The following is a 25,402-nucleotide window of genomic DNA, read 5'->3' as shown; positions in this document are numbered from 1 at the left end:
ACTCTGATGAATCTCAGGTCCACAGAGAAGCCTTCTCTGTTTCTAACTCTCCCCCTTCCCCCATTTGCTCTTCACCCGACTGCCTTTCCCTGCCTTTCCCTCAGAGGAAGGTTCACCTTTTTAGGCTGCCATAGCACAACTCCCTCACACACCTCTATTACAGCACGTATCACAGTGCATTGTAAATATGTTTTCCCCATTCTGCAGGAAGCTTCTAAATGGGAGCGAGCAATACTTAACCTCCTCGTAACAGCCCAAGCACCCGGTACAGCGTCTGGCACACAGCAGGTGAGTGATGGACTGGCTGCCGGGGTGAATAGCACACCGTGAAGGCCACAATGTCTGCTTTGACACAGTAGTTCTGAGACCATCTTAATGTACCGTTTGTAAAGAGGCAACATGCTTATAGTGGTGAGGTCGACCGCATGATTTTTCTAAATATTTGCCACACTTTCTGGTGGACTAAACTCCCCTCCGCATCAACATCAAGCTTGGCGCGGTGACTGCAGAGCCTTCTCCATGGGAGAATAAGATACACTCTCCCTGCTGACTGCAGTGTTAGCTGTACGCTGTGCCTTAGCCGGGGAAACGTGGATGGAAGTAATGCCTGGTGCTTCCAAGCAGAGGCTTTAAGAACCAGCTAGCAGTTTGCCATCTCTGCCTTTTTCCTCTCGCATGAGACGGCAGTGTTCCAAAGAGAGGCTGCTCTGTTGGGCTGGGTCCCAGAGGAAGACAGCACGGGGCGGAGCTGCAGCCAGCCCAAGACAGACAGGAAACGAGAGGATGAAGCCGACCTCTACTGCTGTTGTAGGCCTCTTCCACGTATATGGAATAACTGATATTGGGGGAGGGGGGTTCCTTTAATTTTTTTAGGTTAAATTTATATACGATGATACGCACAGATCTCAGGAGTACCATTTGCTGAGTTTTGACAAAGGCATCCAGCCATGGACTCCACATCCCTAACAGGATATTGAGAGCACATTTTCAATACCCCAGAAAATCCCCTTGTATCCTTTCTCAGCCAGTCCTCTCCCTCCAGAGGCAACCACTATTGTGATTTTTTTCATCATTGATTAGTTTTATGGAATGGCTGGTATTTTGAACTCCTGAACAGATGAAGTATCTAGTTGTTCAGGCTGCCTATTCTCCCACTTCTGAACACCAGTCATATAAAGAAACAAAGGGAAGTTCTTGGCAGGCCTTGGGGACACTCACCCATGGTTCTGCAAGCCCTCTGATTTTCTGAGCCTCAGTGTCACTGACAAAGTCATGGTAGAGAACAACATAGGGTTCCAGGTGGATGACCTCTTTCCGGACAGGCTGGAGGAGCAGGTAGGGGCTGGAACTGGTCTCATAGGAGCAGTAGAGCCTGGGGATCTGGTAGTGAGTCGGCTGAAGGGAAAGACTAGAATCAGCTTAAGAGAAGAAGGCTCTAGGGGCGGAAACCGATTTAGGGGAACTACAGCATAAAAAACCTGGAATGCAGGAGATTCAGAATTCAGTCACTGATGCTGTCCAAGTGAGCTTTATTTATTTATTTTTGGTGCATCAGCCTTTCCCCTCACATCGTCCCAGTTCTACCTTTTCTCCCTCTATCCGAGCCTGTTCCCTGTTTTTCGTTCCCTGAGAAATCCTACCTGGGAGCCCAGGGTCTGACATAACTCCTCATAGGTGTCCCTGGTCTGCAGGTGGGGTACGTTGGGCCTCTGGATGACAGCCTCAGCTACGGCCTGGTTGGGGCTCTCTGCCAAGAGCTTTTCGTATTTCAAGACATTCCTGGCCATCCTCTTATTATCTGGGCCTGAAAGAAATCGGAGCAGGGAATAACACAGGTTAACAAACGGTGGTCCCAGAGAGTGCCGCCAAGGTTTCCTATAGCTTCACTGTCACACGTGACCAGCAGCTGGACACCTAAATAACTCCCTGTGTCCATGCACAGGAGGACGTAAGGCCCTCACTGCCAGGAGAGTACCTGCCATTAAAAAGAGACTGAGTAGGGCCTGGTAGAGCTGAAGGAACACTCTTAGACCAAGGGATCATGAGGATGTGGCTGTAGGATGGTGTGATGGTCAGTTTCATGTATAGGGAAGAAGCTTCAATCTTTTATTCATTCATTCACCCATCCATTCAGTAACTCTCCAGTGAACATCTACTATGTACCAGACACTGTGCTAGAGGCTAACCTCCCAGAGTTGAGAGTCTAATGGAGAAAAGACACATTAACTACTTACAACACAACACAACAAGGAAGTGCTATGACACAGAAGTTCAAAGAGCCAAAGCCTATAGCAGAGAGACCCGATCTATTCTTCCCTAGAGAACTGGAAGCTAATTTATTCCCAGCTCTACTAGATCCTTCAAAATCCCTAACTGGCCTAGACATAGCAGGGCAGTATGGGACAAAGGGGCTCTAGACGTTGGTTCTAGCCTAGGTTCCTACAGGGGTCTTGTGTCTTGTTTGTGCCTGCTTTGGCTGCAGATCCCCCATGGATTGGAGCTACCCATGGCCTGCTAGCCTCTGTGCATGATTCTCAGTGCATCTCAGAAGGAGGTGCTGACTTGTAAGGCTCACAAAGCATCTTTCTCTGAGGAGCTCAATGTCCTTCTAACCACCACCGCCACCACCACCATTATTCTGGCAAAGGAGGGGACAGAAATTACCATCCTTTTTTAACCAGAGAAGAAATGAAGTTTGGGGGAATGGAAATGATGAGCCCAAAATACCAACAAAAATATTGCAAAACCATTTATGGAACCAGGAATCTCAATTTGCTGTGTCCTACTTATCCACCTATAATAGTGCACAATTTCGGTTCTCTGGGAGAGGCAGAGATTTTAATAGATAAAGCACAAAGAAATAAAGAGGGGTTGGGTTATCAATTTGTACCACTAACTGTCTACGTGTTTCCAGACCATACAGCTACTTCCTTATCCTGCTGTTTGCCAAATTATCAGAAAGGAATAACATTACTAAATGGGTTCATTAGAAAATGACAGTGAAATCCTACACGAAATACTTCATAAATATTAAAACATAATAGTGATTACGTAGCTTACTTTAGTATCTAACTATCTTATTAAAAGAAAACCTGGGAAGCCATCTACCACCAACATTTTAAGCAAAAATATTCAAGTAGAGCTAAGCTAGTAAATCTCCCTCCCAGTTTTACTCTGGTGAGGCGCTGCCTGAAGAGGGTTGAAGCTGAACTCTGTGGCCAACTGGGCAGGATGCTTGCATAGCAAAGTGAACTCCGGTTTAAAGAGAAGAATTGCTATCTTTCTATGAGCAGCCAAAGTGAACATCCCTGCTGAGTCGCTCTCCTTCTTGCACACACAGCTCTCATTGATTGCACTCGTTTCCAGGTCTGCTCCCGAAACCTGGATCTTCAAATGTCCCTAAAGAAACTGGCTCCCAATCTCGGACTTGTTCTCCACTGAAGCAACACTAATATATATGACTGGATGGGGGTGGAGGAGGAAGGGGACAGGTTGATATCTTTTTCTTAGCTTTCTAACTAACTTAAAAACTCTTGATCAGTATGTAAGATTTAATCAAAAGTTAGAAATGTGCCTTGGATTATGAAATTAGAAAAATAAAAATAGACAGCTGTGTTTCATTTGCAAGGACTAAAGGCCAAGAGTAGGAGGGAGTTCCCAGTAAGTCAGACTTGTAGTTATCTTTTATCGTTACGTACTGTACAGAAGAAACTCTCGGGAGAGGCTGAGGGCACAGGAAATATTTCCCACCTATAAAAAAGAAAGAAAAGGAAAAGAAAGAGTTAACTGCACTAAGGATATCTCCTCTGAGGAACCATTACATGGATTTTTAAAAAAACTATAAAATATTCTTACCAAGAATAGATAGTAAGACTCATTGAAATGAGCTGCAGACTAAAATGTAGGGGTTCTCTGTCCTAATTCAGGATTTGAGCCCTGATCCAAATCAGGTCTCCTCAGTTTCCTCATTTACAAATGACTTATTAACACCCTTACCAGGGAAGGGAGAAAAATAAAGGAAAATAAACTGTCCTAAAATGCCCTCAAGTCTTTCAAAGCATGCAAAACCATGTAATTGTAGGGTGTTGTTATTTTGGTATATTTTATTATTAAAATTAATATGGAACTATAAAAACCCTACTAAAAATATAATTTACTCTCCAGGCTCAGTACTTCTGAGAGTCCACAAAGTTAGAGGAAGGCAAAGGAAGAACTAAACCTGAACCGATGCCACTGCATAGTAATGACTCTCCCTGCAGCCATTCAACCTTGGGCTACACGTGGTCAAAAGTAAACAGGGAATTTCCAGACAAACCTGGGGAACAGAACCCAGGGTGGGTGGGCTGTGATCCTACTCTGAGGGCCATGGAATGATGATGAGCTGCTAGAACTGTATTTCCCTCTGATCATTTTATTTTTGCATGCGAAAAAATTCATTTTTAATGATAAAAGTAACAATAAGAACACTATAAAACATATGAGAAATAGGGGGAAAATGTTACACTGAAACCCAGGCATTTCAAGCACTTTGGTTAATATATAGTGTTTACATAGTTACAATCATATTTCTTATACATTTTCATATCCTGATTGTTTCCCTCTACAGTGTAATCAGGAGTACTTTTTATAGCTTTACATAGTCTTCAGAGACAGCATTTTTTAGTTATATTATCTTTTTCATTGTGGTAAGAAACACAAACATAAATTTACCATCATAACCATTTCTAAGTGTATAGTTTCAGTAGTATCAATATTAAATATATTCACATTGTTGTGCAACCAATCTCCAGAGTTTTTTCATCTTGCAAAATTGAAACTCTTATCATTAAAAAACAACTGCCAATTCTCCCCTCCCCTCAGCCCCTGGTAACCATCATTCTACTTTCTGTCTCTATAAATTTGACTATGCTAGATACCTCATATAAATGGAATCAAACAGTATTTGTCTTTTTGTGACTGGCTTATTTCACTTAGCATAATGTCCTCAAGGTTCATCTATGGTGTAGCATGTGTTAGAATTTCCTTCTTTTTAAAGACTCAGTAGTATTCCATTGTATGTATACACTACATTTTGCTTATCCGTTCATCCGTTGATGGATACTTGGATAGCTTCCCACCTATTGGCTGTTGTGAATAGCGCTGCTATGAACATGGGTGTACAAGAGAAACAGCATTTTTTTTTTTTAATTTACCATCCTAACCATTTTTAAAATTAATTATTTATTTGGTTGCACCGGGTCTTAGCCTCGGCAGGCGGGCTCCTTAGTTGCAGCATGCAGACTCCTTAGTTGTGGCATGCTATCTCTCAGTTGCAGCATGCATGTGGGATCCAGTTCCCTGACCAGGGATCGAACCCAGGCCCCCTGCATTGGGAGCTCGAGTCCCAACCACTCTGCCACCAGGGAAGCCCCAAGACAGCATTTTTAATGGCTGTATTTTATTCCATCTAGAAGCTCCATCACAGACAATCTAACCATTCTGCTATTGTTTGGGCATATAGATTGTTTCTAATTATTTAATATCATGAATTATTCTGTTCTGTACTTAACAGAGGGATAGTTAAGTAATCTACTAATATCTTATAATGTCAGATATTAACTCAGGGTTATAGAGTTTCAAACCCTTTTGAGATGAAGAGAACTAAAATACAATTTTACATATTTTTAAAACTCAAGGGCTTTGTCACAAGGTAAAATATTTTATCAAGAACAAAGTTAGAGTTACTTTTGATGTCCCAGTTAAATTCCTTTGGAAACGTGTACACTAAATAATGTTAAATGAAAAAAGAGAATATATACCGTGTATAATATAAAAATAGATTACATGTATTGAGTGCATATGTGTCATAAATTGTGTTAAGGGCTTTACATGTATTAGCTCATTTAATCCTCATGACAACCCTTTGAGGTAAGCATTGAAGGGTAGCAGAATATGCCACCCCAAAATATGCCTCTTTGGCATAAAGATTATTTTGAGCTAATTATTTTGAGAAACAACAGATACAGGAGAAGTTTTTCAAACCAGAGTAGAGGTTGCCCTTTTGTAAGGCAAATTTACATTTATAAAGGAAATCTCCATTTGTGAGGGTGTCTCCGCCTGTTTACCTGGAAGAAAAGGATGACTACATCAGAGGAGAATCTTATCAGTGGAGAAGGCACCCACTTAAAGCTACATAACAATCTTACCTTTGCTTGCTATGCCCGGTCACCTCCCAGAACTGGCTCTCCCCACACCTTCTTTCTTTTGTCTTTAGCTGGATACAGTATTTAAGATGGAGGTTTAGATCCCCTCAGAGAGTTACTCATCCTCCCTCCCCGCCCCAATATCTCCCATGTCTACAGGAGGTACACATGTTAGTTAACTTATGTTTACTGTTCCTTTTGTTAATCTGTCTTACGTTACAGGGAGGTCTCAGACAAAAACTCAGAAGGTTATTCGGAAAATTATTTCCACACTCCTACAGCATCATTATTATCCCCCTTTAAAGATAAGAAAATTAAGGTCCAGGGAGGTTAAGTAAGTTGCCCAAGTTTTCACAGAATTTGAACATAGGTCTGCCTGACTTCAGAGCCTATGGTTTAATTACTACACTCTACTGTCTCTCATTATTAGTAGTTACTGAAATGATTTTTCACTAAAATTTATCATGAAAAAGAATTAGATAATAATAGTACTATATATAATATTACATATATTATACTTTTCATGGTATATATAGATATATAATTTTATATGATAATGTAAGGTCCATGGAGGGACATTTATCCTTAATTTACTAAGGGTAAAAAGGGGACCAGAAATTGTCCATAAGACAATGCCAATGTCTTCTACTACTGTGGGATAAAAAAAAATGTACTATGAGAGCACAAAGAAGGAGAGTCTGAGGAGAATTAAGGAAGACTTCACGAAATAGGTGACATTTGAGCTACGCCTAGTAAGATGAATAAAATGTACCAAAGCACAATTGTGGAAAGGGAGAGTCTACAAGTGAGAAGAGGAGAAATCTAAGTCATCATAGGGGAAAAAACCCAAAACAATTAGACGCTGTATTTAAAACTCTGTCTTTCAGGGTGAGCTGCTTTAGTTTATCTTCTCTGAGTCTCCACATCAATTCTCCATTTTCTTCTTCTATTAAAATTCAATAACTTCTCACCATTTGTTGCATCACAGGGATTCTGTTTCAGCTTTAGTATGTAGCAATTAAGCAGCAGAGTTGGGAAGAGCACCTTGGAAAGTTTTACAACAAAGAGCCACTTACCAGGAACTTGCATGAGAGGAACAGGACTATTTGCTGCACTGCTGTTTTGGCAGCAACACATGGGTTTTGACCACGCACATCCTCCTCCCTTTTCTCAGGAAAAGGGAGAAAGAAAAAGGAAAGTATGGAGCAGAAATGGTTTATTAGTTTTGGAAACTCTAGGGAATTGGCTCTGTAGTGATTTTTCCAGCCTATTCTTGAAGACTGTACAACTCTGGTGGGAAATGGGATTAGCTACACAAAGGACGGCAGCTCCCACATGTAGGGAAACAAGTTTTCACGAGGGGCACAACAGGTTACAGATCAACAGTGCCAAAGAAAAACAACAGCTGGAGGAGGTACTGAGCTGATGTTCTGGACCAATGGCACGAGTTGTGTATCCAGACACTATTCACGTCACAGCTGGATTTGACTGCAGACGGGAGAGGATAACAATCAAACTTCTTCCTTGACACTGGCAGTATCATGGCGTAATATCTGTGATGAGTTACGAAATGTTGAGAGGGCAAAAGAGTGATCTGCCTTGACTATGAAGCTATTAAACATTTGTGGATGCAGCTGCTGCTGCTACAGGTGAGAGACCGCCTCCTACATGGGAGACGATGACATTAAAGTAGTCAGTACATTGGAAAGAGTACTAACGAAGAATCAGACAGACTCGGGCTCTAATCCCAGCTCTGTGAACTTTGTGACAGGCTAGGAATTCTTTGGAGATTCAGTTTACTCACATGAGAAATAGGGAAATAACAAAACAACTGCCCTGCTTGACTCACATTTGGTCCTGTTGGGAAGACGAAATAAATTAAGAGACATGAAAATACTTAGAAAATTGTAAAGCAGATATAAAGCATTACGCTTACTGTGATGAAAGCAGTGAGCCTCCTGCTTACTCCCCTACCTGGAAATAGGCGAAGGCCAAGTGATCCAAGGCATCCTCTAGACTTGCCTCATCCTCTGTCTTCCATTCTCCATAAGAGCCTCGGAAGAGACTGACAGCCTCCTCCAGCCATGGAATGGCATGGTAGTAATCTCCCATGTCATAGGCCACCTGCAGGGAACATAAGTACCATCACTTAAGCCTTAGTCCATGGGTAGAGAAAGGAAATGATACTGCAAAGAGTGGAGGGCCTTTGGAACCCAAGAAGGCAAGTTTTCTCTCTAATTCATTTAAATTAAATATATTAAGCATCTATTATATACAAGACAATGTACTAGTCATGGAGAATATAAAGCATTTTTGCATTTAAAGAATTTATAATCTGGGGAGATGTGAGATATGAACTCAAGTAATTATAACACTGGGCAGAATGGCATGAATGCTTGAGAATCTCAGAAAGCTTCACGGAAGAAGGGCCATCTGAGATGAGCCTTCGTTGAAGAAGGAAAAGAATTTCAATGAGCAGAGATTGGAATGAAGGGCATTTTACGGTGAGGGAATGGTAGAAACAGAAGCCAAAAGCAAGAATGTGTTCAAGCAGTATATTGTGGCTATAGTCTAAGGTGAAGAGAAGCAGGAAATAAACATAAAAAGGCAATATGGGCTAAGCTAATTAGAGTGTGACTGTCATGTTTTTAGGAAGATGCTATTGGTAGCAATGTGAGTAATGGATTAAAAGCATTCACTTATTTATTCAATATTTACTGAGTATTTATAAATGTACCTGGTGGTCCCTGCCTTTAAAGAGCTTACAATCAATCAAGGGGCATATAAGTAAACCAATAATTGTGACATAATGCATTAGACATCTTAATGAAGGTAGACATTGGAATGTTATGAGAGCTCAGTGGATCTGTCCTATATTAAATGTCTGAATGTGGGGAATATGGCAACACGCACTAGACATAGCTCCTGTCTCCTAATAGCTTACAGTTAACTAGAATACCAGAACTGCAGGTGGAATTTCCTGCAAGTTGCTGTTGGAGACAGCAGGGAATTACAAAGTCACAGATTTGGAAGGCCTCTTTCTAATTCAGGTATAATTTCCAGCAGGCAGAAAAATAGGCCAGAACCTAGAGATACTGCAACTCTGCCGCCTAAACAGTTAAGTCCATTCCTATCCCCCATCTGCCATTAGCCTGCTGTGTTATCTTTCTGGTCCTTAAGTTTTCTATTTGTAAAAACGTTGAGTTGAAGAATAACAATAAAAAATGAATGAACTTTTCCTGTTAACAATTTATTTAATTAAGGTTTCCATGAGGAACTTTAAGTCTCAGCAATACAGCAGATTGAGATAACTGGAATCCTTCCAACCACAAAGACTTAGACATTTTGAATAAAATATAAAAAGCATTTAATCATATATTTTCAAGAAAGATTGGAAAATACCCAGGTACCAGAAGTAAAAAAGGAGTTGAAAATCCAAGTAATAAGCTTATGAGCAGATGCTGAAGCTGCCTAGGATGGGGTGGGGGTTAGTTTTAGTAACCTTGGTACTCAGTAACCTTAGGTTATAATACCCACATGAGGACAGTATATGAGCCTTCTGTAGACCTCCCAAAACCTAGGAATTGGAATTAAGACACACTCATAAAACTGAAACCCAGGGACTTCCCTGGTGGCGCAATGGTTAAGAATCCGCCTGCCAGTGCAGGGGACATGGGTTTGAGACCCGGTCCGGGAAGATCCCATATGCCGTGGAGCAACTAAGCCCGTGCGCCACAACTACTGAGCCTGTGCTCTAGAGCCTGCGAGCCACAACTACTGAAGCCTGCGCGCCACAACTGCTAAAGCCTGTGCGCCTAGAGCCCGTGCTCCACAGCAAGAGAAGCCACAGCAATGAGAAGCCTGCGCACCGCAACAAAGAGTAGACCCCGCTCACCACAACTAGAGAAAGCCCGCGTGCAGCAACAAAGACCAATGCAGCCAAAAATAAATAAATAAATAAATAATTTTTTTAAAAAAACAAAACAAAACTGAAACCCATGAAAAACTACACCATAAGGGAAAGAGTAGACCAGAAAAAAATCTACCCACTGTCATAAGGAGACAAGAAAGTTGTTTTGTTTCTGTCTGGCCTCTATTCAGAGAAATAGATATGGAAACAACCTAAGTGTCCATCAATGGATGAATGAATAAAGAAAATGTGATCTATATAATTCAGCCATTAAAAAGAATGAAATCTTGCCATTTGTGACAACATGGATGGACCTTGAGGGCATTATGCTAAGTGAAATAAGTCAGACAGAGAAAGACAAATACCATATGCTCTCACTTACATGTGGAAACAAAAACAGAAACAAAACCAAAAACAAACAAAAACCCCAATCCCATAAATAGAGGGAGCAGATTGGTTGCCAGAGGCCAGGGGTAGGGGGTAGGCAAAGTGGGTGAAAGGGGTCAAAAGGTATAAACTTCCAGTTATAAAATAAATAAGTCATGGGGATGTAATGTACAGGGGAAAAAAAAAAAGGATCTAAGGCTAGTGATACTACCAGAGTACCTGGAAGAAGAAAACCCAAAACTCTATGAAGGGATATTCCTACAACTCTGGGCAGAAAAAGGCTCCTAGGGGGGAAAAAGTCCTGCTAAAAATAAGCTCACAATCAAAAATGATAAACTACATCAGGAAATAACTGATAATGAACAAGAGTCAACCAACACAACAGGAGGGTAGTAAAACTAGACAATTAAGAATTTCAGAAAATAGAAAGATTGATCTGCTTTAAAATAATCCATGGAGGAGGGTGCAGATGAAACAGATTTGTCTACATGCTAATAATTATCGAAGTTTATTCTTCGACCCAGCAATACCACTCCCAGGTATTTAACCAAGAGAAATGAAAACAAATGTCCACAGAAACATGTACATAAGAATGTTAATAGCAGCTTTATTCTAGCTGATGCTGGAAACAAATCAAGTATCCATCAACATGAGATTGGATAAACAGTTTGTGGTATATTCAAACAATGGAATACTACTCAGCAATAGAAAGGAATGAACTACTGATAAATGCCGCTACATGTATGAATTTCACAGATACAACGTGCTGAGTGACTCAAGAGCACTTACTGTATGGTTTAGGACAGTGGTCACCTGGTACCTGGGCAAGGTTAGAGTAGAAAGGGTGGGAGTGGTGAGAAGAAAAAGGAGTAGGGCTGTATTTAGCTATCTGTAAATTCTTTTTTAAAAATCTGAAAAAAAATCTGAAAAAAAATCTGAAACAAATATAGCAAAATTTGGACATATATTTCATCTCAATTATAGATATAATTGCTTCTTATTTTATGTGTACTTTTCTTATATTTGAAATGTTTTCTTTCAAAATAAGTAAATAAATACAGAAATAATGATTGCCAGTGAGACTTTTAGGAAGCGACTTACTGAATTTTCAACATACAGTTTTAGTCTCAGAAAAGCCTCACTAAGGAAGCATATATTGATACCATACATGGAACTGTTTTAACTGGCTTCAATTTAAATTAGCCATGAACATGATGATTCAGCTCTGATTCTATTCAGGATTTCAGAAAAGGAAAAATGGCACACGGAGAGGCTTAGGGCAACCCTCTCCACATTAATTTGGAAGACTGATTCTCAAAACTTCAATTCAGGACACAGGAGGCCCCCTCTTATATCGGCTAATGAATACTGCAGGGGCTGGGGAAAATTCACTTTCCTGCAATATGCATATTCAAAATTAAAAAGGATTTACTCCATTACTTCTTGGGCAAAGGCTAACAAAGAATATATTGTAAAATAACCTCAAGAGTGTTTAAAACTTGTGATCAAAGATCAGTTAAATATCTCATATGGAAGGTTCTTGAAGTCTGTTTTCTCAAGCAATGTTAAAGCGATGATGTTGTTTTCCTTTGGCCGCAGCACGCGGCTTGCAGGATCTTAGTTCCCTGACCAGGGATCGAACCTGTGACCCCTGCAGTGGAAGTGCAGAGTCCTAACCACTGGACCACCAGGGAATTACCAAACGGCCTGTGTTTTGGCACTACTTTAATTTAGTATTTATAAATGCCTAGGAAATGTTGCAAGGGATTTCACAAAGTCTCAGGCAGCTGAGTTTCCGTGATCGACCTTCACATCACCATTTCCTTTCCTTTCCCCCACCCTTTGACGCTGCTTCTCCTTTCCACCTGGCTGTTCATCTACTGGTGGGGTGCTCTACTTAGGGTGACCATAGGGCCATTTTTCCCAGGACAGTCCCATTTTATGTCTGTCATCCTGGCTAATAACACCTCCTTCACTCTCAAGAGTGTCCTAAGTATGTGATTTCCTTATTATGGAAAGAGCATGGGATTCAGAGTTAAAAGATGCAGGTTCAAATTTTAGTTCTGCTACTTAAAACTGTAACCGTAGGCAGGTTATTTACCCTCTCTGAACCTCAGTTTCTTCATCTGAAAATGGGGAATAATACCAAATTTCCAAGTTTGCTGTCAGGATCAGAAATATGTAAAAGGAATCGGGATACAGTGATTTCATCCCCCAGAAAGAGAGCTGAGCAATTTGCCTTCTCTCTGAATATCATTACCTTGCCAACTTGGAAGCAGTCATCCCCCGTGAGGGAAAAAAGCCGTCTGGGACTGTACAGGTCAGTGACAGCACAGCCGGTGACTCTCTGGAAGACGCCTCGGGCAAGTCCCTTCACACTGAGCATGTACACGTCCTGCAGCCGCATCAGGGCCCTTGCTGCTCCCTCAAGGTCCTCAAAGGCTGGCAGGTCCTGTTCCACCTTCTCATAACCATCCTTCAGAGCTGTAAAGGTCATGAAAGCATCAATCTACCATTCAAAAAACAGGCGGTGAGCATTTAATACAGCAAGGCATCATCACCTTAATCACCATAATCATCAGGCTCATACTATTTCATGAGCAAAGATAATGTTTTATCTGCTTTTGTTCCCAGGGTAACAAAATCTTCTGAATGAGGAACAAACACTCTAGAGTAAAAACTAAGCACCTTTATCACGTTGTTCCATTCTACCTGTCTCCAGGAGTCTTGCCTTTTGGGGGACAAACTCTTCTTCCTCTTAACTTCCCCAAAGTCAACAAACTTCTTCAAGTACAAAGTAGAGTAAATTAGGAAAGTGATCTTACTACAGATCACACTGTAGTGGCAACTTAATAAAATAGAAATTATTAGAAGACATCACTTTTAGGGACTTCCCTGGCGGTCCAGTGGTTAAGACTTCGCCTTCCAAAGCAGGGGGTGTGGGTTCGATCCCTAGTCGGGGAGCTAAGATCCCACGTGCCTCGCGGCCAAAAAACCAAAACATAAAACGGAAGCAATATTGTAACAAATTCAATAAAGACTTTAAAAATGGTCAACATCAAAAAAAAAAATCTAAAAAAGAAAAAGAAGAAGACATCACTTTTACACGTACGTAAATGGCATGATATAGCCTATAGTTCTTCACAGGACTGAAGATCAAATGAGATAATGGATATGAAAGTGCTTTCTAGGACTTCCCTGGTGGTCCAGTGGTTAAGACCCCACGCTTCCACTGCAGGGGGCGCAGGTTCAGTCTCTGGTCAGGGAAGTTCCTCATGCTGTGTGGTGCAGCCAAAAAAAAAAAAAAAACACTAAACTAAAAACTTACTGAAAAAAAAAAAAGAAAAATGTGTTTTCTAATTATAATCATATAAACATATTAACAAAGGGACCTAGTTCTTTGTAATAGTTAAGAACTAAGGAGATCAAGTAATACCTACCCACTTCATTATCCTTCATCACATCCCTTCAGAATCTCTCTCCTTTCCACTAAGTCAGGAGATAGAATCTTCTCTTACCCTCCAGCCCTCCTCCTCATTACCTCGGATGTTCTCACTGGCCTCCAGACTATGTACCACATTCTTCCAGTCGGACTGTAGGCGTTTGATGAGAGTAAATGCAAGCAGAGGGTTAGACACAGGGGTTGCTGAATCTTCATGCAAAGATAGCACCTTGTCATAGAACCTGAAAGAGAGGAGTAGAATGATCTCACCTACTGATACTACCACTCCACCGAGTGAAGGCTGGCATGGTGTATGCACATTTAGAGTAGTTAAAAATGAAATGCTGAACCCCTTGAGACTCATGTAATATTCCAAGCAATAAGCACAAAGAATATCAAAACTACCAACACAACAAGAGTAGGTCCATTCATTTGTTCATTCAGCGAGTCAGTCTCCACTGGTCAATTATTGTACGTCAGCTATCATGCTAGATGCTCGAGACCCAAAGGCAAGAGAGAGTGGAGCTCTCAAGGAGGTCACAAATAAGAAAATCTTTTTTTCTCTTATCACTCTATAATCAAAACTTAGAATCTGGTAGAAGCTCAAAAACATTGTTGAATTAATTATGAAAACTGTGATATGTGCTATGAGAGAAGAAAGCATATAATGCTATGAAATGCTCTGGCAATTTGTAGGTAGGGCACCTAACCCAGGTGGGAGTTAGAAGGTGTAAAGCTGTCACTATTTGCAGATGACATGATACTATACATAGAGAATCCTAAAGATGCTACCAGAAAACTCCTAGAGCTAATCAATGAATTTGGTAAAGTAGCAGGATACAAAATTAATGCACAGAAATCTCTTGCATTTCTATACACTAATGACGAAAAATCTGAAAGTGAAATTAAGAAAACACTCCCGTTTACCATTGCAACAAAAAGAATAAAATATCTAGGAATAAACCTACCTAAGGAGACAAAAGACCTGTATGCAGAAAATTATAAGACACTGATGAAAGAAATTAAAGATGATACAAATAGATGGAGAGATATACCATGTTCCTGGATTGGAAGAATCAACATTGTGAAAATGACTCTACTACCCAAAGCAATCTACAGATTCAATGCAATCCCTATCAAACTACCACTGGCATTTTTCACAGAACTAGAACAAAAAATTTCACAATTTGTATGGAAACACAAAAGACCCCGAATAGCCAAAGCAATCTTGAGAATGAAAAACGGAGCTGGGGGAATCAGGCTCCCTGACTTCAGACTATATTACAAAGCTTCAGTAATCAAGACAGTTTGGTACTGGCACAAAAACAGAAATATAGATCAATGGAACAGGATAGAAAGCCCAGAGATAAACCCACACACATATGGTCACCTTATCTTTGATAAAGGAGGCAAGCATATACAATGGAGAAAAGACAGCCTCTTCAATAAGTGGTGCTGGGAAAATTGGACAGGTACATGTAAAAGTATGAAATTAGAACACTCCCTGACACCATGCACAAAAATAAACTCAAAATGGATTAAAGACCTAAGTGTAAGGGCAGACACTATCAAACTCTTAGAGGAAAACATAGGCAGAACACTCTATGACATACATCACAGCAAGATTCTTTTTGACCCAGCTCCCAGAGAAATGGAAATAAGAACACAAATAAACAAATGGGACCTAATGAAACTTAAAAGCTTTTGCACAGCAAAGGAAACCATAAACAAGACCAAAAGACAACCCTCAGAATGGGAGAAAATATTTGCAAATGAAGCAACTGACAAAGGATTAATCTCCAAGATTTACAAGCAGCTCATGCAGCTCAATAACAAAAAAACGAACAACCCAATCCAAAAATGGGCCGAAGACCTAAATAGACATTTCTCCAAAGAAGATATACAGATGGCCTACAGACACATGAAAGAATGCTCAACATCATTAATCATTAGAGAAATGCAAATCAAAACTACAATGAGATATCATCTCACACCGGTCAGAATGGCCATCATCAAAAAATCTAGAAACAATAAATGCTGGAGAGGGTGTGGAGGAAAGGGAACACTCTTGCACTGTTGGTGGGAATGTAAATTGATACAGCCACTATGGAGAACAGTATGGAGGTTCCTTAAAAAACTACAAATAGAACTACCATATGACCCAGCAATCCCAATACTGGGCATATACCCTGAGAAAACCATAGGTCAAAAAGAGTCATGTACCAAAATGTTCATTGCAGCTCTATTTACAATAGCCAGGACATGGAAGCAAACTAAATGTCCAGCGACAGATGAATGGATAAAGAAGATGTGGCACATATATACAATGGAATATTACTCAGCCATAAAAAGAAATGAAATGGAGGTATTTGTAATGAGGTGGATGGAGTTAGAGTCTGTCATACAGAGTGAAGTAAGTCAGAAAGAGAAAAACAAATACAGTATGCTAACACATATATATGGAATCTAAGGGGAAAAAAAAAAAAAAAGGCCATGAAGAACCTAGTGGCAAGACGGGAATAAAGACACAGACCTACTAGAGAATGGACTTGAGGATATGGGGAGGGGGTGGGGTGAGATGTGACAGGGTAAGAGAGTGTCATGGACATATATACACTACCAAATGTAAAATAGATAACTAGTGGGAAGCAGCCGCATAGCACAGGGAGATCAGCTCGGTGCTTTGTGACCACCTAGAGGGGTGGGATGGGGAGGGTGGGAGGGAGGGAGATGCAAGAGGGAAGAGAAATGGGAACATATTGTATATGTATAACTGATTCACTTTGTTATAAAGCAGAAGCTAACACACCATTGTAAGGCAATTATACTTCAATAAAGATGTTAAAAAAAAAAAAAAAAAAAAAAGGTGTAAGGGAAGACTTTCCAGAGGATATGGCACCTGATCTGTGTTCCGAAGGATTAGTTAAAATATCAATAGCTACTATTGAGCACTTACCATGTATTAGGCATCCTGTTAAGTGGTTTAAACATATTGTCTCATTTAATCCCCCCAGTGATGCTTAGAATAGATTTTATCATGCACTTTTTACAGGAGGGGAAACTGCAACAAGGCTACGCTGTTGGTAAACAGCAAAGCCAGGAATGAACCCAAGCCTGCCTGACTCTGAAGCTGGGGTTCTTGGCTGATTTTGCCACACTGTTTCCCATGGAGCTAGAACAAAGAAGGGAGGAGAGTAGTTTTTTTGAGCCAACAGGGACCAATGTGTCCAAAGGCACAGAGGCCTGACATATATTTGATCATTCAGTAAGTCACTTGCTAGATGTCAGACTCCATGCTGGAAGCTGAGGATAAACAGGCAAGACAGGGTCCAATGATCAAGGATTTTTTTTTTTTTTTTTTAATAAGGAGGAGGGGGAAAGGATGGTGAAAGGGAGGGGGAGGGGAAGAGGAGGGAAAGGGTGAAGGAGAGGAAGAAGGAGAGGAGAAGGAGAATTTATCTATTATTATTATTTTTTAATTTATTTTTTGCTGTGTTGGTCTTCGTTGCTGCGCGCGGGCCTTCTCTAGTTGCAGCGAGTGGGGGCTACTCTTCATTGTGGTGCACGGGCTTCTCATTGCGGTGGCTTCTCTTGTTGTGGAGCACGGGCTCTAGGCTCTCAGGCTTCAGTAGTTGTGGCACACGGGCTCAGTAGTTGTGGCTCACAGGCTTAATTGCTCCGTGGCATGTGGGATCTTCCTGGACCAGGGATTGGACCCGTGTCCCCTGCACTGGCAGGCGGATTCTTAACCACTGTGCCACCAGGGAAGTCCAATCAAGGGTTTCATGGACAAGAAAATAGCTGATTTCTCATCACTCTTTTCCTAAGTTCAATATATATTTCTATGAAAGAATAAATGAAATACATTCTTCTAGGAGCTAGGAACAAAATTTTGAATAAGACAATAACCTTGATCTTAAAGGCTTGCAGCCTTTGAGATCACAAATAATTACATTACAGGTGCAACACCAGATTTAAGAACAAGGCTTAGTGGAGAGTACACAGAGGGGGTGATTAATTTGGCCAGAGCAGGTCAGAGAAGGTTTCACAGAGAAGATAATAAACTGACTTGATGGGTAAATGCAAATAATGAGGAAGGGAGAAGGAGGCCTCCTTCCAAGGCAGGCAGAGACAGTTCAACATATGCAAAGGTACAGAGAGAAACAGAAATTACAAGCCGTTTAGTATTGCTGGAGCACGGGGTATATTGGGAGGATGGGGAGACTAGACTGGAGAAGTGAGGAGTGCCTCATAGACCATGCTGAGAAATTTGATTTTTACCCTGCGTGCAGTTAGGAGCAGCAAAAGGTTTTAAGTGAGAGTGGAATGCACTATGATACGTTACATATATAAATCTGTGAGAGGGTGGGGAGGAGGGGTTAGAAGTGGAAGTGACCAGAGGCAGAAAGACCATAACAGTGACAGTGGGAGCAGAAAATGGGATGGTTTCAAGAGAGATATTTAGGAAGCAGATCATATAGAAACTGGTGATGATTGTAATGGGGAATGAACAGGTGGGTTATCCAGCATGCTTCCAACCTTTCTGGTTTGCCAACATTTGCAGAAAATGACCAGAAATGTTGAGGCCAGAAGTGATCATCTTCGTCATTAATTTCTCTCCTCCTTGGATGTCCTACAAGAGTGTTCATACAAACAAAAGATGCTGTTTCCTTTCCTGGCATACTATAGTTATTCCACTGCTAACCCTCTAACAGGAGTTATATTGTTGAAACTTATTAGTTATAGTAAGGCAGACATAAGAGTTCTACTCCTGCCCTCTAAGACCGTTTTCCCTTTGTTTTAAAATTATTAATTTCGAAAACAATACAATAACAACAATGGAAGTAAAAGAAAAAACTGTGGGGACTTCCCTGGTGGCGCAGTGGTTAAGAATCCGCCTGCCAATGCAGGGGACACGGATTCGAGCCCTTGTCCGGGAAGATCCCACATGCCACGGAGCAACTAAGCCCGTGCACTACAACTACCGAGCCTGCGCTCTAGAGCCCGCGAGCCACAACTACTGAGCCCACATGCCACAACTACTGAAGCCCGCATGCCTAAAGTCCGTGCTCTGCAACAAGAGAAGCCACCACAATGGGAAGCCCACACACTGCAACGAAGAGTAGCCCCCGCTCGCTGCAACTAGAGAAAGCCTGCGAGCAGCAATGAAAACCCAACGCAGCCAAAAATAAATAAATAAATATTTTAAAAAAGAGAAAGTGTGAGCAAAGTGAAAAGGATATGGATTTATATGAATGTATGCAAGAGCACGTGAGAATAGAAGAGTCCTTTGGCCAGAGTGGAGGACTTCAGTGAGTGGAAAGGGATGGAAGTGACGAATAGAGGGAGTGGCAGGGTGGTGGCGGATTTCAATCCCGTGAAACAGTCAGACCTAAGGATTTCTCAAGGGGGCCTCAACTATAAACAGAGCCTGAAACAGAATACTTGCTTCGGGTAGAGGTGCTTCTAGTGAGCCAAACATTCAATTCAAGCATAAACTAAGGAAAAAGGATCTGTAGCTGGGTGCCCCAGGGAAGAAATAGGAAGCCTGTCAAGTCCCAGGACGTCTCTGATCCCCAAGACAGTGGTATCTGAGAGCAGCTACTCTAGGGTTTTGAAACTAAACCAGCCTCCAGGGTGTGGGATTTTTTTTTCACTACCCATTATTTCCTGCTTCAGCTCCATATGGAACTACTTAGTGAAAGATATTCCACTGCTAGACAAAAACACTTACAAGCCGAGACTTGGGCTTGAGTTCAGCCTGAAGGGTAGTTGTCCAGGGACAACTGAAGCTGAGTGGGCAGGGATTTTATAAGACAGTTGAATGGGAAGGAGCTGGAAGGAGACCTGAGAGGTATCCTGACCCAGCCTCCAACTATCCCTCAGTTTCCTCCTCTATAAAATGGCAGAACTGGTCTAGTCTAGGATATCTCTATGAATCCTTTCGGCACAACCATTCTATTATTTCTTTCCATCACCTTTTCCACAACTGAATAAACAGATTCCTCATCTGGTGCTTGAGAACTAACGTATACCAGGCATCAGAGGAAACTGAGGCACAAGGAGAAAGAAGCAAAACAGAGAGGTGAAGATCTGTTCCAAGTCACCCATCAGATCAAAAGCAACATCTCCAGGGTGGGAGGGAGGGAGACGCAAGAGGGAAGAGATATGGGAACATCTGTATATGTATAACTGATTCACTTTGTTATAAAGCAGAGACTAACACACCACTGTAAAGCAATTATACTCCAATAAAGATGTTAAAAAAAAAAAAAGCAACATCTCCTTGTTCTCTTCACATCCCACTTTGTATTATGGTGTCAATTTATTTAGGGCAGGGGTTTGATCTCTACTGCAGCACATAATTCAATTCAGTGTTCAGGTATGTCATCTTTCTGTCACACAAAGAAAAAAAAACCTATCAACTGCTACCTGAGGCTGGTTTGGAATCTAAACGTTGGCCTTATGCTCAGCCTCTGAGCAAATAGCTGGTTTTCAGAGACCGAGTTACTGGATGCTGAATTCAAACCTCAAGGTTTCCTAAACGGCATTTTGCTTTAACAAATGCTGAGAATGGAAAATCAGATCCTTTCCTTCAAGAATCTGCACATAAAATTTGCAACCCAATTCCTGCATTAAACATAGCCTGGACAGGTTACCCAACCACAATACATGGGCTATTTTAATTCAATATGTTTCTCCTTTGGAACTCAGAAATGGCTTTGTCTCGGTTCTTCTGAGATATTCTGAATGCTTAATTCCTAGCACAGAAATAATTGCTGCTGCTACTACTTTTTAAATCTTGGTGGTTTTTTTTTAAACTGCAACAACAAAAAAAGCTAGGGGTTAGCTAAATATTATATAACTAGTATTTGCAATACTATACCAGTATACAACTGTATATATTATTGGGCTGGCCAGAAAGTTCGTTCAGGTTTTTGGAAGATGTTACGGAAAAACCCGAACGAACGTTTTGGGCAACCCAATATAACTAGTATAATTTTTATTCATTAACTTGGGGTAGGGAGTAGTAGTTTCAACACCAAAAATATTTAATTTCTAAATTTAGAAATTCAAAGAAGAAGTGATCAACACTGCAAGCTCTCTCTTCTGAACCTGTTCCCCAAGAGGCCCGGCATCACGATTCTGACACCCATCTCTATCCAAGCCACTCAAATAAAGAGATTAGTGGTATGAGAACAAGCACATGAGTAGCAGGGAGCAGGATGGCATCTTGAATCAAAGAGAAGGGTCTGTTCTACTTCCACCAATGAACTTGGACTCCAATGAATGTGGATTAAGAACAAAATTATGTCATTTTGCTCTGTAAGCATGGGCCCACAGAACACTAGGCAACTATGCTACTCCAAAGAGTGACAAGACTTATTGAAATTATAATCGTTTATTGTTATATGTAATACACACTTACATATACTCTACATGTGTGTGTATCATCATGCTATTTCAAACTAACAGTAAATTTAAACATGCATACAACTACTTATAAGCAAACTACATACTTAAGACCATGTATCGAATTACATCATCATTCAGTCACCATTGAGTAACAAACAAGATCTCTCACATACACTTCCTCACACAAACTGATTCTCTCCTACATGGGCTCTCCCACACAGCCATAGTGGCCCTCACACCTTCTTCCGATATGGCCTAGAAACAGTATTACTACCGCATACACTCACTCACAGTTTTATCAGTGGCGCATTGTGAGATAGCCCTCTGTGGTCTCAGCTCAGCTGAGGGTCACAAGATATAAATACAGTATTAATATATTCAGATAACTATGTGGTTACACCTCTGTTTCTCATATTGTGAGCTTCTCAGTGTCCCAAGAGAAGGTGCACAGCACATATTCATACACATGGTATCATATCCAGTCATTCATCTTTCATTGTTTGACACTGCAGAGTCAATACATGATGACAGTGCCTCAGTGTTCCAAGTCTTACAGTAGTTTGTTGACTGTATAGCAAAACAACATTGGCTGAGCATCTGCCAGTGTGTACTACACTCAGCATTCCCTAGCATCAACTATGGTTTTGCCCAGTGTTTTCTTGGTGTCAAATACTTTCATATTCATATAACATCTCAGTTATAGTATTTAGAGCTGTTACATGTGTAAAGAGAAGGGAGAGCAGAAAGCAAGGGGAAGGATGGACATCTCAGATGAACAATCATGATGTTACAGACTCGGAGCTCCTAGAGGGCAGGGTTTGGTCTTGTTCACCATTCTCTCCCTAGTGCCTGGAACAGTGCTTGGCTCATGGTAAGCACTCAAACATACGTGTTGAATAAACTGATGAACACAAAGCATTATTCATACAGTGAACGGGACAATTACTCGGCATCCTTCACATGCAGACTGATACCCATAGTGTCATGCCTACTCAGTCTCAATGACATGTAAATCTCATACATGGTCACAGAATGTCACCCCATACTAAACATCAGTTCCCTGGATCACACGGTCAACACATGTGTGGCTACAGTGTCACTCTTCTCTCCATTTCACTCTTGCAATGTCGTTGTGTCTCTGTGACACAGAGCCTGGGGGCCCACACAGCTTGACCCAGCACCTTGTGCGGCCCTACTCCACCTCAAAGTCGCTGCACCACACTTTTCCACAGTGTATCAACTTGGCGGTGCGATGTTGGATGGGGGTCACTGTGTGTGTGTGAGGGACAGAGTCAGAGGTCCTACACAGTGTGACACGGTGTCTTGAGGTCCCACACAGGATGACGGTGTATCTCGGGAGTCACACTGGGCCATGGTTTCGCAGTCTCACGGTGAGACACCGCGTGTGAGGCCCCGGCAGGGTGACGATGAACCTAAGAGTTACCCCTCCCCCCCGCCCCCCCCACCACCGTGGCACAGTGTCTTGGCCTCGTCCTCTGACTCGGTCTCCCCTACTCAGACCCCACCCTCGTGCCCTCACCTGGTCAGATCCCGCAGCCGCGCCTCCTCCCCGCGTAGGTAGCGCCGCAGCAGTCCCAGCAGCCGGCGCTCGGGCGCCAGGGCGCGCGCCACACTGGTCAGCGCCGAGAACGTGTCCCCGCGCGCCGCGACCCCGGCCGGGTCCCCTGCCTGGAGGGTCAGCACCGCCAAGAGCGCTGCCAGCCGCGCAGCGGAGCCCATCGCCGGCGCCGGCGCGCGTCCTCTCAGACCTTCCAGCCCGGCCCTGCGCCCGACGCTCCGCTCTGGCCCGCCCCCGGCTCTTCCTCGCTCTGACCCCTCCCCTCGCTCTCCACCTCCCACCTTCTTGCCCCCTAGCTCCCCAGACCGCGTGTGGACTGCCTGCAACCTCAGTGCCCGCCCACCCTCCACTAAATCACAGCCCTGGGAAAACATTTCCACGGTGTATATTTCACACCTGGGGAAATTGAGGCAGCGGGTGTGGTGAGGCATGAATTCACCAGTCTATGGCTGCATAACGCCATCCAAAAATATTCACCCCTCTGGATCAAGGGGTGGAAATGCAGAAACATCACTGGATTCTGATGGAGAAATCGGGAGAGTAAATGTCATGGTATGGTGACAGCGGTGCGGGTAAAGAGCTGTGACAGACCAGAGGGGAAGAAAACACTTCACACAGGACTTGACGTCTGAACCATCTTGAAGGATGAGTAGAATTTTGACCGGAGGTAAAGAGGGTGAAGGCCATTAGGGTCAGCGCATGATAAATCTAGGACCTATACAACCAAAAACTCTGGGGTCCTGGGTCACTCCTCTACACGACATACCCATGATCACTGAAGCAAACAAAAATATTATTATTATATCCTACTACTTATTCTTTCCCCCTCTTTCCCAGGCAGTGTTATTCACTCATTCATTCATTTAACAAATATTTAGCACCTGTTCTACTGTGCTGAGGACAAAGAGAAATAGCAGATCCAACCCTGGACTCACAAGGGGAGAGGGAGATGTAAACAACCACAAAGTGCTGTCAGGGTAACCGAGGGTTGTGCAGTGAGCAAGGGCAACCCTGAGGAGGGAGCCCATCCCCATGCATAGACGGTGGAGAGGGCTTCACAGAGGGGGCAACGTGTGCAGGTCCAAAAGGATGAAAAGGAATTGTCTGGAAGATGTCGGGCAAGGGAGGGATGGGCTTTGCTGGAGAAGGTACTATGTATGCCAAGGTTCGGAGATGGAAAATAGTTTGAGTTGCAGAAATGATGAAAAGTTCCTTGTGGTTGGGCCTGTCAGATTGTGAAGTGTTTTTGCATGTCATACTAAGAAATTTAGCCTGTTATGAAAATCCAATGGAGGTTTTTTTTTAATTGAAAAAAAATTTATTTATTTGGCTGCATCGGGTCTCAGTTGCGGCACGCGGGATCTTCGTTGAGGCATGCAGATCTTTCGTTGCAGCACGCAGGCTTCTCTCTAGTTGTGGCGTGTGGGTTTTTCTCTCTCTAGTTGTGGCACACGCAGGCTCCAGGGCACGTGGGCTCTGTAGTTGTGGTGCCTGAGGTCGAGAGCGCGTGGGCTCTGTAGTTTGCAGCACGCAGGCTCTCTAATTGAGGCACACGAGCTCAGTAGTTGTGGCACACAGGCTTAGTTGCCAGGGATCGAGCCCATGTCCCCCGCATTGGAAGGTGGATTCTTTACCACTGGACCACCAGGGAAGTCCCCCAATGGTAGTTCTTAAGGTGGCATTAATAGCCATCCAGTGACTGAGCAAAGTGAGGGAATAAAGGCCCAGCCATTTAGGCCCAACATGAGACAGCTCTGACAGGCAATACTAGCTCTAGCCCTCCTGCCACATTAATCAACGCTTCGTCAAGCTTCTTTGACCTCTTCCTCTGCCCTTTCCTGCTTCCTGTCCCTTCCACAGATGTTGATCCCTAACAGATATCTTGCACTTCAAACTTCATCTCAGCATCTGCTTCTGGAGAACCCAATCTGTAACACCAATGCAATCAACATACACAGCTGGTAAGTGTAGAGCAGGAACCTGAACCCAGGTGGTGTGGATCCAGGTGCCATATTCTTAATTGCTACCAGAGGCAGATTTACCATGAAACCTTTGAAGCTTAAGCTTCAAGGCCCCTAACTTGCACAAACCCTTTCCAATGCCCTCAGGATTGAGGTGTGGCAGAACCTAACAATATGTTCACATTGTTATATGTATTTGTAAAATTTGCAAAATAAAACTATTTTAACGACAATTTTCTCTTTCCACTCTGACTTCCTCTCCATTACACTTCCCCTTATGGTGGGCATGTTGGAATGGCCAAGGGTCTGTATTTGCAACTGAGTAGTCATCTTAGCCTGCTTTCTGCCCATAGAAGGTTGAGGGTTGTAGTATGAAGAATAATGGCCCCCCAAAGATGCCCATGTCCTAATTCCCACAGCCTGTGACTATGTTGCCTCACATAGCAAAGGGAACTTTGCAGGTGTGATTAAGGATCCTGAGATGCCCCATTTATTTACTTATTCATTTATTTTACATCCGTATGG

The 25,402-nt window shown here is 42.3% G+C and overlaps 1 protein-coding gene across 1 annotated transcript in view; it reads right to left on the bottom strand.

Moving 5' to 3' along the window:
• P4HA3 (prolyl 4-hydroxylase subunit alpha 3) overlaps window positions 1-23,152 on the bottom strand; it is a 39,154-nt gene extending 16,002 nt beyond the window's left edge. Inside the window, exons 1-7 of the mRNA XM_082411271.1 lie at window positions 22,878-23,152; window positions 14,021-14,163; window positions 12,740-12,963; window positions 8,157-8,306; window positions 3,699-3,750; window positions 1,641-1,804; window positions 1,219-1,395 (exon numbers count right to left, since the gene is read on the bottom strand). Coding sequence (XP_082267397.1) covers window positions 1,219-1,395; window positions 1,641-1,804; window positions 3,699-3,750; window positions 8,157-8,306; window positions 12,740-12,963; window positions 14,021-14,163; window positions 22,878-23,077 — 1,110 coding nt within the window. The 5' untranslated portion in view covers window positions 23,078-23,152. The remainder of the gene's footprint in view (window positions 1-1,218; window positions 1,396-1,640; window positions 1,805-3,698; window positions 3,751-8,156; window positions 8,307-12,739; window positions 12,964-14,020; window positions 14,164-22,877) is intronic.
• Between the last annotated feature and the right edge of the window lie 2,250 nt (window positions 23,153-25,402).

The sequence above is a fragment of the Balaenoptera physalus genome (genome assembly GCF_965194825.1).
Source record: "Balaenoptera physalus genome assembly, chromosome: 10".
Lineage (NCBI taxonomy): Eukaryota > Metazoa > Chordata > Mammalia > Artiodactyla > Balaenopteridae > Balaenoptera > Balaenoptera physalus.
This window is presented reverse-complemented; position numbering and strand designations above follow the sequence as displayed.